Source organism: Rhincodon typus, chromosome 38 (assembly GCF_021869965.1).
Source record: "Rhincodon typus isolate 14 chromosome 38, sRhiTyp1.1, whole genome shotgun sequence".
NCBI classification, from domain to species: Eukaryota; Metazoa; Chordata; class Chondrichthyes; order Orectolobiformes; family Rhincodontidae; genus Rhincodon; species Rhincodon typus.
Genome location: NC_063369.1, coordinates 3,232,643 through 3,248,073, shown reverse-complemented (window position 1 = coordinate 3,248,073; position 15,431 = coordinate 3,232,643). Strand labels below are relative to the sequence as shown.

At 40.9% G+C, this 15,431-nt stretch overlaps 1 protein-coding gene across 1 annotated transcript in view; it reads right to left on the bottom strand.

Moving 5' to 3' along the window:
• LOC109912552 (voltage-dependent P/Q-type calcium channel subunit alpha-1A-like) overlaps window positions 1-15,431 on the bottom strand; it is a 547,201-nt gene that overhangs the window by 98,538 nt on the left and 433,232 nt on the right. The window contains exons 36-37 of the mRNA XM_048617794.1: window positions 14,806-14,956; window positions 9,114-9,241 (exon numbers count right to left, since the gene is read on the bottom strand). Coding sequence (XP_048473751.1) covers window positions 9,114-9,241; window positions 14,806-14,956 — 279 coding nt within the window. The remainder of the gene's footprint in view (window positions 1-9,113; window positions 9,242-14,805; window positions 14,957-15,431) is intronic.

The following is a 15,431-nucleotide window of genomic DNA, read 5'->3' as shown; positions in this document are numbered from 1 at the left end:
CCCCCCCCACACACACACTCTACCCCCCCACCCACACACACTCTCCACCCAGTTCTGAGGAGGGGTCACCGGACCCGAAACGTTAACTGTTTTTTCCTTCACAGATGCTGCCCGACCTGCTGAGCTTTTCCAGCAATTTTGTTTTTGTTCCTGATTTACAGTATCCGCAGTTCTTTCGGTTTTTACTCTGTAAAGAAGTTGCCTCTCATGTCCTTATTAAATCTTTCTCCTCTCGCCTTAAAAATATACTCCCTAGTTTTGAAATCTCCCACCCTAGGGAAAAGATACTTGCCATTCACTTTACCTATGCCCTCATGATTTTATAAACTTCAATAAACTTTATAAACTTCAGGTAAAAATGGCAGCTTCCTTCCCTAAAGGACTTCAGTGAACCAGATGAGTTTTTATGGGAATCAACAATGGTTTTATGTTCATTATTAGACAAACAATAGTTCAAATCTAAACTCTGCAATCCTGCCACATCTAGGCATGAATGTGGATGGACAATTAAATAATTCATTAGAGGAGGAGGCTCCACAAATAGCCCCATCCTTAATGATGAAACAGCCCAAAACATTAGAGCAAAAGTTAAGGCTGAAGTATTCGCAGCAATCTTCAGCCATAATTGTGGATAGGATGATCCTCTTGGTCTCCTCCAATGGTCCCTAGCATTACAGATATCAGTCTGCAGCCAATTTGACTCACTCCATATCAAGGAACGGTTGGAGGCACTGGATACCACAAAGCCCTCTGGGCCTCGACAACATTCCGGCAATAGTACTGAAGACTTGGGTTCCAGAATGTCCACTCCCTAAGCCAAGCTGTTCCAGTACAGTTACAACACTGGCCTTCACCCAACAATGTGGAAAATTGCCCAGGTATCTCCTCTACACTAAAAGCAGGACAAATCCAACCCGCCAATTACCTACTTTTGATCATCAATAAAGTGAAGGAAGGTGTCAACAATGGTGCTATCAAGCGCCTACTCAGCAATAATCTGCGCAGTGATGTGCAGTTTGGGTTCTGCCAGGGTTACTCAGCTCCTGATCTCATTACAGTCTTGGTTCAAACATGGACAAAAGAGCTGAATTCTAGAGATGAGGTGAGAGTGACAGTCCTTGATATCAAGGTTGTGTTCAAATGAGTGTCGCATTAAGAAGCCCTAGCAAAACTGGAATCAATGGGAATCGGGGCAAAGTCTCCACTGGTTGGAGTCAGCCCTGACACAGAGGTAAATTGTTGTGATTGCTGGAGGTTGGTCATCTCAGCTCCAGGACTGCAGGAGTTCATCATGGTGGTGTCATTGGCCCTACCATCTTCAGCTGCTTCACCAATGCCCTTCCCTCCATTGTAAGGTCAGAAGTGGGGATGTTCGCTGATGATTGCACAATGTTCAGCATCATTCATGACTCCTCAGATACTGAAATAGTCCATGTTCAAATGTAAAAAGACCGGGACAATATCCAGGCTTGGCCTGAAAAATCACATTTGCACCACACAAATGCCAGGCAATGATCATCTCCAATAACAGACAATCTAACCACCACCCCTTGACATTCAATGGTATTGCCATCACTGAATCCCCCATTATCAGCATCCTTGGTGGTTAGCATTGACCAGAAATGCAACTGGACTCACGACATAAACATAGTGGCTACAAGAGAAGGTCACAGGTCTGGTGAATAACTTCCTGACTCCCCAAGGCCTGTCCACCATCTACATGGCACAAGTGAGGAGTGTGATGGAAAACTCACCACTTACCCAAATGGGTACAGCTTCAACAATATTCAAGAAGCTTAATACCATTCAGGACAAAGCAGCTCGCTTGATTGGCACCACATCCACAATGGGGAGACGATGGCCTAGTGGTATTATCGCTGGACTGTTAATCTAGAGACCCAGATGATGTTCTGGGACCTGGATTCGAATATTAATATCTGGAATTAAGAGTCTAATGATGACTGTGATTCCATTGTCGATTGTTGGGAAAACCCGTTTGGTTCACTAATGGCCTTTAGGGAAGGAAACTGCCATCCTTACCTGGTCTGACCTACATGTGACTCCAGACCCACAGCAAAGTGGTTGACTCCTAACTGCCTTCTGGGCAATTAGGGATGAGCAATAAATGCTGCCTAGCCAGTGACGCCCTCATCCTGTTAATGAATAAAAAAAATCCACCGTTTTCACCATTGATACTCAGTAGCAGCAGTGCGCACCTACAGTATGCGTTACAGATATTCACCAAAGATCCTTAGACAGAACCTTTCAAATGCATGACTACCTCCATCTATATGGACAAGACCAGCAGATACATGGGAACACTACCACCTGCAAGTTCCCCTCTGAGCCACTTACTATCCGACTGGGAAATATATCACCAATCCTTCACTGTCACTGGGTCAAAATCCTGGAATTCCCTCCCTAAGGACACTGTGGGTCAACATACAGTACATGGACTGCAGGGGTTCAATATGGCAGCTCACCATCTCCTTCTCAAGGGGCAACTACGGATGGTCAATAAATGCTGGTTGGTCTGCAATGCTCACATTCCACAAGTGAATATAAAAAAATGTTGTTGAATTCAAATTCCACAATCTGCTGTGGTGGGATTTGAACCTAGGTCCCCAGAACACCACCTGGGTCTCTGGATTACTAGTCCAATGGACAATACCACTTGACCATTAACTCCCCCAGTTATTACAAACAGAAAAGGAAATTGAGGATGAACAAAGAACTACATACACTATGCTCATGGAATGTTGCACAGATATCAAAAAGGCACTAAGACTGCTTGATGGCATCACAACATGCAATGCTCCAGTATAAAATATCTCCAACTTACTCTGTGTGGTCAAGAAGTCAATATGTGACAGCCAGTCAACAATGTAATATAAGTAAGGATGTAACCCACACTGTATGCAAGTGTGAAATATCATATCAGTGTACACAGTTTACTGTTAATTAACTTCCATGTGTGTGTCTCAATTTCAAAGCTGAGTCTCTGGGTGCATGGGCTCACATATATAAAGTGTTGTCTTAATAGTACAGAAATGCAAGACTGAGCAAGCAGGGAAGCAGTGCTGGTAACCTTTCTCAGCTTGCTTTCAAAGTTATATGGAAAACAGGATAACAGAAAGTCATAGATTCATAGAGCTGTACAGCACAGAAACAGACCCTTTAATCCAACTTGTCCATGCCGACCGGATATCCTAGATAAACCTTGTCCCATTTGCCAGCATTTGGCCCATATCCCTCTGAACCCTTCCTATTCATATACCTATTTAAATGTTGTAATTGTACCAGCCTGCACCACTTTGGCAGCTCATTCCATACATAGAACATAGAACAGTACAGGCCCTTCAGCCCATGATGTTGTGCCGACCTATTATCCTACTAAGATCAATCTACCCTGCATACGCTACATTTTACTATCCTCCATGTGCCGATCTGAGTCGCTTTAAAGTCTCTAAAGTACCTGACTCCACTACCACTGCTGGCAGCGCATTCCACACGCCCACCACTCTCTGTGTGAAGAACCTACCTCTGACATCTCCTCTATACCTTCCTCCAATCACCTTAAAATTATGTCCCCTCGTAATAGTCATTTCTGCCCTGAGAAAAAGTCTCTGACTATTCATTCTCTCTGTGCCTTCACCCTTTGTGTGAAATAGTTGCCCCTTAGGTCCCTTTTAAATCTTTCCCCTCTCATCTTAAACCTATGCCCCCTAGTTTTGGATTCCCCCACACTGGGAAAAGACCTTGTCTACTTATCCTTTCCATGCTCCTCATAATTATATAAACCTCTATAAGGTCACCCCTTAACCTCCAACACTCCAGGGAAAATAGCCCCAGCCTATTCAGCCTCTCCCTATAGCTCAAACCCTCCAGCCCTGGCAACAGCCTTGTAAATCTTTTCTGAAGCCTTTCTAGTTTAACAACATCCTTCTTATTGCAGGGAGACCAGAATTGCATGCAGTATTCCAAAAGGGGCCTAACCAATGCCCTGTACAGCCTCAACACGACAACCCAACTCCTATTTGCGCAGCCGTCAGGTACCAGAATTACCAAACTCACTTCAGAGGAAACAACGATGTGATTCAATCTTTTGTTCTATAAATTCACAATGCTTTGGACTTGAGGATCAGAGTTCAGGCTCCAGACTCAGCTGTTCTTTCCTCTGTTATTGTCCAAATCAGTGGGTATAGACAGCTGCTGGCAGGATTCCCAAATAGGGAAGCTTTATCCTGGCAGATGGACAGAGAGTGGTAAATAGAAACTGATGAATAAGCATTTGAGCTCCTGAGGAGTCCACAGATGTATTCAAAACAGTCACTCATGCTCCAGGAAGAAGTGTGGCAGTGCTCAACGTATCATTTCAGGCAGGGAACTAAGGAGAGGTAACAAAATCCATATACTTTCCGATTAACTTTGAGAGACTCTTAATTGTAGCCCTGAAACTTGTGTGCCCTCTTAGAAGCCCCATAATTTCCAACAGTTCAGTGATTGAAAGGGAAAAGAGATTAATTCTACAGCCATATTATTATCCTTAAAATGTTAGTGCAGGTTATGTGTCATTTTGCAAATGATGCTCTTTTAGTCACTCAAAATGCTCTTCTTTTAGGTGAGACCTATTTCCCTTAGGAAAATACTTCTGTCTCATGCAAATAATGGTGTAGCCTCTCATCTGAATGACTACTAACAGAGTATTGTTTCATCATGTCAAAATAAGTGTGTATTTCAGAAAATAGGTAGTCATAGACTTTGGAAAGAGTCTAATGTTTAAGGTTTATATTGACCATTGGAAACTATCTAATCCGTAATAACATCATCAGTTGCCACTTCTATGGAGACTCAAAATGGCAACATTATGATAGGACCGACTGAACAGTTAAGGCTCATTTTGCTTCAAAGTTGTACATGTCACAACACAGGTAGAAAATAGATAAACTGAATTCCATTTTAGGTTCAGCAATAGATGGATATTGCCTCTAAAGAATTGTAGATAGTTTATTTTTTCAGAGAGAAGCAAAGAAACCAGCCAATCAGATATTTAAAGTTGCAGTGTGTGGTAAGGCTAAGAGTCAACTTGCAGAACTGAGTGTAAGTGTTACTAATGCTGAACTTCCTTGATAAATGTGCCTGGCAATATGCCAATAAAAAGGAAATCTGCTTTATAGCTCACTTCACATTGCTATACTTAAATTATTAAGGAGTTTGTAGGTGGGGTTGTTCGGGTTAATGATTTCTGCAGGTATGAATAAACTATGGGGCAATGTGCTTGAAGGGCTTATCAGCCTTTCTCAAATCAATTTTCACTTGTTCCTATGGATGTTCTTTCTACTTAGTTTAAATTTCTTTATTCATAGGTGACCTCCCTTGCTGATGTGAATTTTGCAAATGACTCTTTCAAAGAATCTAAGTGAGTAAAGTATTACTGGTAGACTTGCGTAAATTAATGGGGATTAGTGAAACCCAACAAAATCTTGGCTGTATAAATGGAACTGGTCAAATTCATCTGCTAATTAAATTTAAATTGAAACTGGGCAACTTAGCCAATGCACAGGCACAATCTTGAAGAGTGTCATAGAGAAGGTACAGTGCATGGTATTTACCACAGATAGATAGGGATTTTGTGGAAGACAGTCAACACAGCCATGAGCTTAAAAGTTGAATGTAATCCTAATTTGACCATTTTTAGAGCCCTGATTTAAATATCTGGTGTCAGGGTTTCAGTTCCTTAAAATTTAAGATCCCTACCCCCAAGAGCTACCAGGCAGTGGGAGGATCTTAGGTTCCAGTAGCACTATCAGAAGTGACAGTCTTGGCTGGCAACACACCTGGCCTAGGGCAGCATCATGGGCCCTGCTGTGAATCCAAGGTTAGTGGAGTTGGTGTTGCCAAGGCCAGTTGTACAGACTCTGGTGTGTGAGAGGGGTGGTTGTTTCTGAAGGTGGGATTGTATTGCTATGGGGATGACCCTTGACATGGAGGAGGTTGGGTGTGCAGGAGGACATTCAGTCAAAGGGTGCATGATTAGAAGGGCACACAACTCGCAAGGACACTGGTGTATGGCTGGTGGTCTCCTACATAGTGGAAGGCCCACCTTGTTGCAAAAACACAAGCAATGGCAGTAAGAGCCTTTAAATTAGACCTTAATTGGCCACTTAAGGATCTCTATTAGCCCCTGGGCAACACACTGTCCACCCACCATTTTCTGCACTGCTGGTAAAAGTTTGGTGAAAGTAGGAAGGCAAGAAGCACTTCAGTCCCCAATCTGACATCCTGGCTCTACTTTTCCCTCCCAGTATGCTGTCTGAAGTCCCATGAAATCCTAGAAATCCTGACAGCTTCATTCCTTGCATTACCAAAGATAGAAAGGAAAGATACAAAGGAAAGATTGGTTTTGGGGTGAAATCCAGAAATGCTGAATGTCCCTATTACACTTTACTGAAGAAGAATCCGACCCGAAATGTCAACTTTCCTGCTTCTGTGATGCTGCCTGGCCTGCTATGTTCCTCCAGCTCCACACAGTGTTACCTTTTACGCGGTTTGGTTTGGTCCTTCCTAATGTGTATTGAGGTACTGAGTACAAACAGAGGAAAGTGAGATCTATTACAGTTGAACCTATTGCTATGTAAATTTTCTAGTCCAGGCTCCCAATGGCAACTTGATGAAAGCTCAGGACAGAACCATAATTGAGGTCAGCCTCTTTCTTAAAAACAAATGAATTACATAGTTTTATAATATCTTGGAACCAGGTTAGGCCTTAACAATACAATGCAACTTTAAATTTTGCAGAATGATATTGAGATCAGGCATGTATTTTCACTACAAAACTTGTTCTAAATATTTTTTAAAATGCCACAATTTTATACAGCAACCACTTTACTGAACAATAATTGCATCACAGCTGACAAAACTAATAGGATTCACACATAACATCAGATACTGGTGGGACAAGGCTATGATATTCACGAGGACATCATTACTTCAAGCAGCACAAAAAAAAGTTGAGCATGTTGGAAATTATTTTTATACAGTTTACTGACTGGTGGCAAAGATGGTGGGGAGGGAGATTATATCTGAGGCAGTGTGAAAGAAAGACATTTCATAACATTCATTAAAATGATTCACCCAGTGTTCAATGCCTTTTCCCATCAACTCATAGAGTATTAATTCAAAGTATTTCAATTTATTCAAAAATCAACTCTTTCCTATTCCCTTAGCGTTAAATTGACACCTAAAGAGAGACTCTTCCACAAGAAGGGGATTAATTAAATGACATTTTCTAAGAGGAGTTACTGTGAAAAGCTGACTCGAATCCAATCCAAGTCAGAATAAGATATAAGTGGCCATGGTGACCTAGATTTCACTTTATAAACCTGGAACAAATGAGATAAATAAGGACAAGGATCTAAATGGTTCCAAAATATGTGCATGAAAAGACATTGCTGTAGAGCTACTGCCAGAAAACTAACCTCCTGCTCCAGAAACTGGAGGATTTCTAATCAGCCTATTTTTGTGCATGGGTTTTACGAATACTGTATTTTGTAAAATGACCAGCTTTACAGTATTCCCTAAAATTTTCACATTTTCTAGACGCATGGAGACTAACATAGGCCTTCCTTTCAATCAGGAAGACAATGAGGTAGCTTCCTGCACAGCACCATGAGTTACTGTCACGACAGATGCTCCTACAGGGCCAGAACTGATGGTAATTAGTTTCATAGAAATTTTTTCAGGACCTCAGCAACAGGCTCTAGGCATTCACCCAAAGAAAACAAACAGGTGATGACTGGTCTAAGATGGTCTGGGATTCTGCTTCTCTCATTTATCCTGTTGCAAGTGAATGCTGACAAGTGAGACGTCTTTAGAAAATTTATAAAATCTTAGCTAAGTAGCTTGCTGTTTTTGAGAAGATTTGTAGCTCAGGTTATGGACGAGGTTATCATCTGTCTCAGCATATAACTGAGGCATATAAATAACAAGTGGGACAGAACACCGACACTTCACCGGAGGTGCACTGACGATGTTACTTAGCAGGGTGATGAAACGTTTGCTACCAAACCCACCAGCTCGGTGAGCATGTCTCCAACCCAGTAAGTAACTTGCAGTTCATTCCTTTGAACTTGTTATAGAATAAAGACCCTCCCTACTCACATCATAAATGGGACTAATAAGAGTTCCAAAAGTCATAGTTAAAGGATTGTTAAATTTTATTGAATAACCATACCAAATATACCTTATAGCCTTGTCCATACCCTGTGGCTTTTGGCTTCTGGGTATTTTTATTCTTGCTATAAAGCTATGACTACATTGACTTGCTCTGCCCGTGAGCTGTGTGCACTTAATTGCACCAATAATACTCATTTTTCGTACACACTGAAAATGTAATAAAATACATGTTACCTATATTAAAGCCATGAAGGTGGATGAACTGGAATTGCAAAGAATGATTGAAACAGAAGGAAAACTTTAGCAACATTATTGATGTCCATTCATCATGATGCAGAGGCATTCAGACATGTGCCTGAAAATTGGGGTTCACAGAATTGTCAGTTTAAAATTTTAATAAAACATTTTAAACTTTTTGAAACCAATCTGGTAGCCTCCCTGTAGTTGAGTAAATAAGGAATGATTATTTTAAATAGAATTTAAAAATGATCAGAGATTCCTTAAACCACAGTGGGAAGCATATGATTGCACCCTGCTGCATGGTGCATGCAGACACCTGTATGGGGAATTTGGGTTTGGAAGTCAGAAATTGTCATTCAGATTGAGTGGTCATTGTAACGTTTCCAGACAGGTGATGAAGATGGCTCTACAAATTAAATGAATCACGTCCAGATGGGGCTATACTAATGTAGGACCATTTGTTGGCATCTTACTGAAACCACTCATCCAGTTCTTCTCCATTGGATCTGAACTTGCTTACATGGCTAACTTATACAAGTCTGTCATTAACCATCAGAGCAAAATGTAAAGAATTGAAAATGAACACTTTAACCCTGATTTTAATGTCAGCACTAAGCTCATAATTAAGATTTCATTTCTAATCCCTCAGATTCATACAGAACTCTAACGACGAAAGCTTGATAGGGATAGATGCTTACCGGGCAGCTGGATCATACTCAGCCCAGACCCTGACGTACTCATCCAGGTGATGGGGTCCAAGGATTGAAGAGTCCCGTGTCAGATACTCAAAATTGTCCATGATAACAGCAACAAAGAGATTCAGCATCTGACATATAAAAAGGAAAGAAACATAAACCCAAGGTGCTGTATTAAGTAACTCGTCAATAACAGTCAACTGAAAGAGTAGAGACTCATGTTCTGAAGCACAAAAATAGAATACAGAATTCACCAAGTACAGAATGTGCCATCTCAACGGTCACATCAGAACATGATAGTATAATCATAATGTAAGGCAGCAGGAAATGCAAATGAAGAATCACTGAATCCTACTTCTTGCTTTGATCATCTACAATTTACTCTACTACAATTTACCATTGGTACCGCACCCATTAAATCTCTTGACGGAATGGGAATATTCTATTATTCCTGGTGACATCAAACAACTCCAGAATATTCATCCATTCTCATTTCACAGAATTACAATAAGACAGAATGGACACAATACAGAAACAGGCCAGTTGGCTTGTCTTATCTGTGCTAGCTTTCTAAAAGAACAATTTGCCTAGCACCACTCTCCTGTACCTTCTTATAGCTCTATACATTCTTTCTTCTCAGATAGTTATCTTCATTACTCAATTAACCAATGACTAAGCATGAATTGTGTCAGCAGGGGAGGAAAGAGAAAAAATCTACATGGAAAATAATAGTAATGCATGTTAGGATCAGAGGTATCAAAAAAGAACAACCATAAAAATCTATTTCATGCTTCTTTCCTGGATTAAAAGTTTCTAAATTGATTTCAAGTGCAATACTTGAAGCCTGCAGAGAAAAAAAATTAGACTTTCATGCAACAACTAACAGCCAGCTTATAACTTGGGTCCAAGGAATAAAAGGGCTGCATGCATGCCCCAAGCTACATCAGCAGTAAAGCTTATCAGGAATTATGGAAAACACTTTGGAAAATGAGTACTGACATAAATAATAATTATAAAAAGCAAACTTCGGCAAAAAACGATTAATAATAAAACTGCTAGAAAGAGACAACATCATGTTAAAGATATTAATCGGTCTCTTATGCTTAATGCTTCTCATTCAAAACACAGAGACCCAAATCATCCAACTAGCATTGGAAACCCTGTGTCCAACACTGATCAGGCAATTGCACATTTACCTCATTATGTTTAAAAGATCACTTCCAATGCAGCATTCCGATGAACTCGCTCAGTACAGAAATCCACCCATAGAGCACAAACTGCTACTTAGTAAGTTTAAATGTCCAGTGTGAATGTATGTGCATGTTAATGAATGGATGGATATTAGTGAATGGGTAGGTATATGAACTAAGTGGGTAGAGTAAGGGAGGTAAGTGGGTAGAGTAAGGGAGGTAAGTGAGTAGGGTAAGGGAGGTAAGTGGGTAGAGTAAGGGAGGTAAGTGAGTAGAGTAAGGGAGGTAAGTGAGTAGGGTAAGGGAGGTAAATGGTAGGGTGGAAGGTGAGTAGGATGACAGTTGGTGAGGTGGTAGGTGGGTGAGTTGGGATGGGCATTAGTCTGGTCAGTTCAGGAAGATGTGAGTGCAGTTAACCTGAGTCTGCCCCTCACCATGTGGTAGGTTTGTTGCCACTGTCCTCTACAGACATCTACAGGGCATATTTGATCTAGCATGGTAGAGGATAGGCACTTATTGGTCTCACTTGAAGATGCTCTTGTATAGATAAGTTGGAGTTTATTTCATGTTAGCAACTATTTGAAGTTACAATGATGTGATAGACACTATTACAGAGACTATGAGGACATGGGCATAAATCTCAATCACCAAGACATACCCTCCACAAATCCATATGATATCATCATTGTGAATAATGCTTATCACAATCCTTAATTCATAGAATCACTACAGTGTGGAAACTGGCCATTAAGCCCAACAAGTCCACACCAACTCTCCAAAGAGCATCCCATTCAGACACACCCCCTACCCTATCCCCGTAACCCTGCATTTCCCATGGCTAATCCACCTAACGTACACATCCCTGGACACTGTGGGCAATTTAGCATGGTCAATCCACCTAACCCGCACATCTTTGGACTGTGGGAGGAAACCCACGTAGACACAGGTAGAATGTACAAACTCCACACAGTCATCCGAGGGTGGAATTGAACCCGGATCCTTGGTGCTGTGACAAAGCAGTGCTAACTTTTGAGCCACCATGCTGCCACAAATAATATTAACTCTTTCAGACCCATATATCTTTCACCAAAGCTTTCTTTCCATTATTATTATAATTTTGTGCTTATAATTATATTTACCATTCCCTATCTTCCCTAAGTCGCTGACTTTACAAATTCAGGCAACTTTGTAGTTCCACTATTCTCCTGGAATGTGTTCTCTCTTTGGACTTGGAAGACTTGTAGTTTGCGAGGTAGAAGACTGGTGTCTTTGATACTTTTCCTGGCAGTCTGAGATCTGTCAGACATTTTATTCTGCATGAACTTTAAACTCTCAGGATTTTCTTCACAGATGACCTTGTCCCTGCTGAAATAGGCAATTGCTTCTTTACAGAATGCTGAATCTGTGAAACAGATCATTTCTTCTTTACTGTATCTTGAATCATTGGACATTGATAATCCCTTCTTAGTGATGACTTCTATGGAGTTACATGCATCATGTTTTCAATCTCTGTCACAAATTTTTACGCTCAATCTGCCTGTGGATCTATGATGAACTGTATGGACTCTTCAATCTGTTGATTCATTTGGATATTCTCATTTGTTGCATTATTGGTGAAACCAATATGTTCCTTTCTCAGTTCTGCTGTTTGAGGATTGGTTCTTGCTTGGCAATGACCTCTGTCACAGTGACTGAAGAATCCTCCCAGAAAGATAAGGTAGTCAAATGTTCTGCTTGAATTGTCACTTTTGAGCAACCCAGGCATCTAACATCAGACTTGAATCTTTTGAAACTATTTGTTCACCAAATGTGTTGCACACTGAGTAACATCAGTTCAGATTTGTCAATTGGCATAGGTGGACTATACTACGCATTGACTATCTTATTGCTTGTGCTTCCTCGCTAATTCTTGTCTGTTCTTATCAGTGTTGACAGCAGTGGAAGACATTTAAGTCAAACCAATATAGTGCCATCTCATTGTTGGTATGAAATAATTTTTTCATGCTAACAAAGCTACTCTCAATAGTTTCTGTTTGGGTTCTGCCACGAGTACAGGGAGTCCTATGAAGTATTCTGCTGATCGCTTCTTAACCAGTTGTTCTTTGGCTTTAACTTGGTAAACTTCTTCCAGCATTTGAAGACTGCTGAGGTCAAGATTTGCCTTCATTCTCAAGAGTGAAAATTCTTGAATGTGAAATAAATGTAGGTTTTCTACTATTTGGCATCTTCTATGTTGGAGAACTGCTTGTAGCATATTAAACAAGTGTATTAACTTATTTAGCTTCTGGTTTGGTATCCAGTTTGGAAGCTATTCTCTTAAGAATTGTTTACTTCAAGATATCCAATTCTGAATTTTCAGTTAGCCCATCTCTGAAATTTAATCTTTCTAGAAATATGAAGACATGTCTTCTTAAAATGATTATTTATTTTCCTTGCTTAAAAGGCGTTTATTTTGTAGTAACAGCAAAGCTGTTCCTCTGTGCTGCTAATCTGAAGGGTTTTACTGTGCATTGTGGCTAAACTGGAAGATTCCCACCTTCTAAAAAAATGGACTCCTGCTTTCTTGTGGCTTCACTGGATGAATACCACTGAACATAGCCTAAATAAATTAATTCCTGATTCCTTAACGGCTTTGCTGAATGAATTCTGCTTCCTGTGGCCTTCATAAGTGATGCTCACTTTGGTTCTTGCTAGTTGCAGCTTTAAGTAATGAACCTTGTTTCTTCAACAGATTTTTTTCTAGATGATTCCTGCTGTTTGCATGTCTAAAACTGATTCCTATTCTTTATGTGATTTTTTTTCCTGGTTGGTTTCTTTCCCCACAGTTTAAATAGATGCTTCCTGCTTTTAAAATGTTTTAAATGAAGTATTCTCTACCTTTTCTGCAATCTTAATAAAGTCTCTTAACTTTATTCTTTCATCAGACCAAAGTTGCTTAGGCTTCTAATCTGTCCCTTTGACACTTTCATTTTGGCTTTGTGATGTTGCCAGTTTTGCAACTTCAGTTTAAATTGCTTTTGTGGTCCTTGATTTCCCTCACTACAGCCATGCCTTGCAGCACCCATTCGCTATGGCAGTGGGGCTCGATCAACGTAATATTTCCTTACACTTGGCCTTCCTGGACTGCAAAACTCACTGTTTTTAAAAGCTTACTCTTGTCCACTAGAGCTTTTATTTTACTCATGGAGTCTCTGATGTCCATTCACGCTTCAGCTGAACCCTGATTCAAGACTCCGGCAGCTAATCCAAGCCTCCACATCACCATCTACAGGGTCTGCTTGGTTCAGTGCGGCAGAGGAAAGCCACTTACTACTCTAAAAAGAAGAGGCTCTTATATTGAACACAAGTAGCTATTTACTGAGAGATAGCAAGAACTGCAGATGCTGGAGTCAGAGATAACACAGTGCAGAGCTGGAGGAACACAGCAGGCCAGGCAGCATCTGAGGAGCAGGAAAGTTGATGTTTCGGGTTGGGACCCTTCTTCGTAAAGTTTTGTATAGCTGTAACACAACCCACCAACCCCTACACTCAACCATCGGTGATCAGAGTCCACCATATGTGGGCAACAACATCCAGGAAAAACAGGTCTATAGGAAGCCTGACAGATGTTCTTTAATGGGATTGCTGCAAACTGTAACCGACATATGATATATGATTATGATATCCTTGCTTGAATGTGGAGTCAGGAGAAACATGACTGCCCCTCACAATCTCAGACCCACTAGTTATTGACCGTGCACAGTATCTATCACCCTGTTTAACTCACATTCATGAGTCTATCAAGATATGCCTTAATCATTGTCAACATGCCTGCTTCCACCACCTCCACTGGCAGTACGTTTCAGGCACCCACCACCCTCTCTGTTATTTGCTGTATGTTAGCAAACAGTTACATGTTACACTGATATGATAGACTAATTCCAGACACAATGAGAAAGCCCTTGGTGATAGGATCTTAGAAGAGCAAGCCCTAAGTTGTCGCTCTTAAAGTCTATACGACATCATCATAGTGGATGATGCTAGTGGCACTTCTCAGCATTAACTGTTTCAGAGTGATATACAACAGTGGGGAAGTCAGGGTGAGTTGGGCGGGTACCCAAGTGATTGGGATTAATGTGGTCAGAAAGAGTATTTGGGACAGTTCAGGAAAGTAGTTGTGGATTCTGAGTGGGGAGACAGGGGTCAGTGTCGAAAAGGAGTTAGACTAGGATTTTCCTGACTAACATTTTGTGGGTAACTATTCAGGTGGGTACCGCACAGCAAAGTTTCTGACTCAGAGTTGGAGACTATTGTGGAGGGTCCCAGGAAGTGGGAGAATTGCCTCTCGGATGTTCAAACCTCCTGGACATTGCACATAGATAAACAAAACAGGACTACTGCAGGTTGTTGAGTTGTGTTTTCAGTCTCTGATGGTCCAGCGACTGGATTCTGTACGTATCCAACATTTTCATTTTTCTGTTATTAAACAATGGGCTGTCAAGAAACATGATGCATTCAAGACTTACCAGGAAGGAACAGAGGAAAATAAAGGAGACAAAGTAGAAATAGGCAATCTCATTGCCACACTCATTTCCACTGATGCCAGATCGTCGATCACAAGGTTTGCCACCCAAGCATGATAACATGATACTATGCCACGCTTCCCCTGTTGCACTCCTGAAATACACAGAGTCTGGTTACAGGACTGATTGCAGTCAAGAAAGATGGATGAAATTTAATTGGGAATTCACAATCTTCCCTTAGTAACTCATCTGAAAGACTTCAATTTTATAAAAGCACCAGCACAGATAATTCCCAATTCTATAACAAAACCCACAGTGTAAAATTCAAAACCTGTTCCAGAACTCATTGCATCAGAGAATCATCTCTTGAAACGTACGCTGGGAATGACCAGTAGATTTACAAATCCACTCTGAGTCCATCTTTGTGGTGGTTCAGTGGGTCAATGCAATGTAACCTCACTACTGTTAAGCAGGGCAGCACCAAGGGGTAGGGGAGAGAATGGAAGTCTCATTGTCTATGAGCATGGGAAAGAAGAAACTGGTTTTGCCAACGTTCCATCTCTTACTCACTATTAATTGATTCTTACCGAAAAGTATGTGTCTACATGGCAGGTGAAACTAAAATTGGA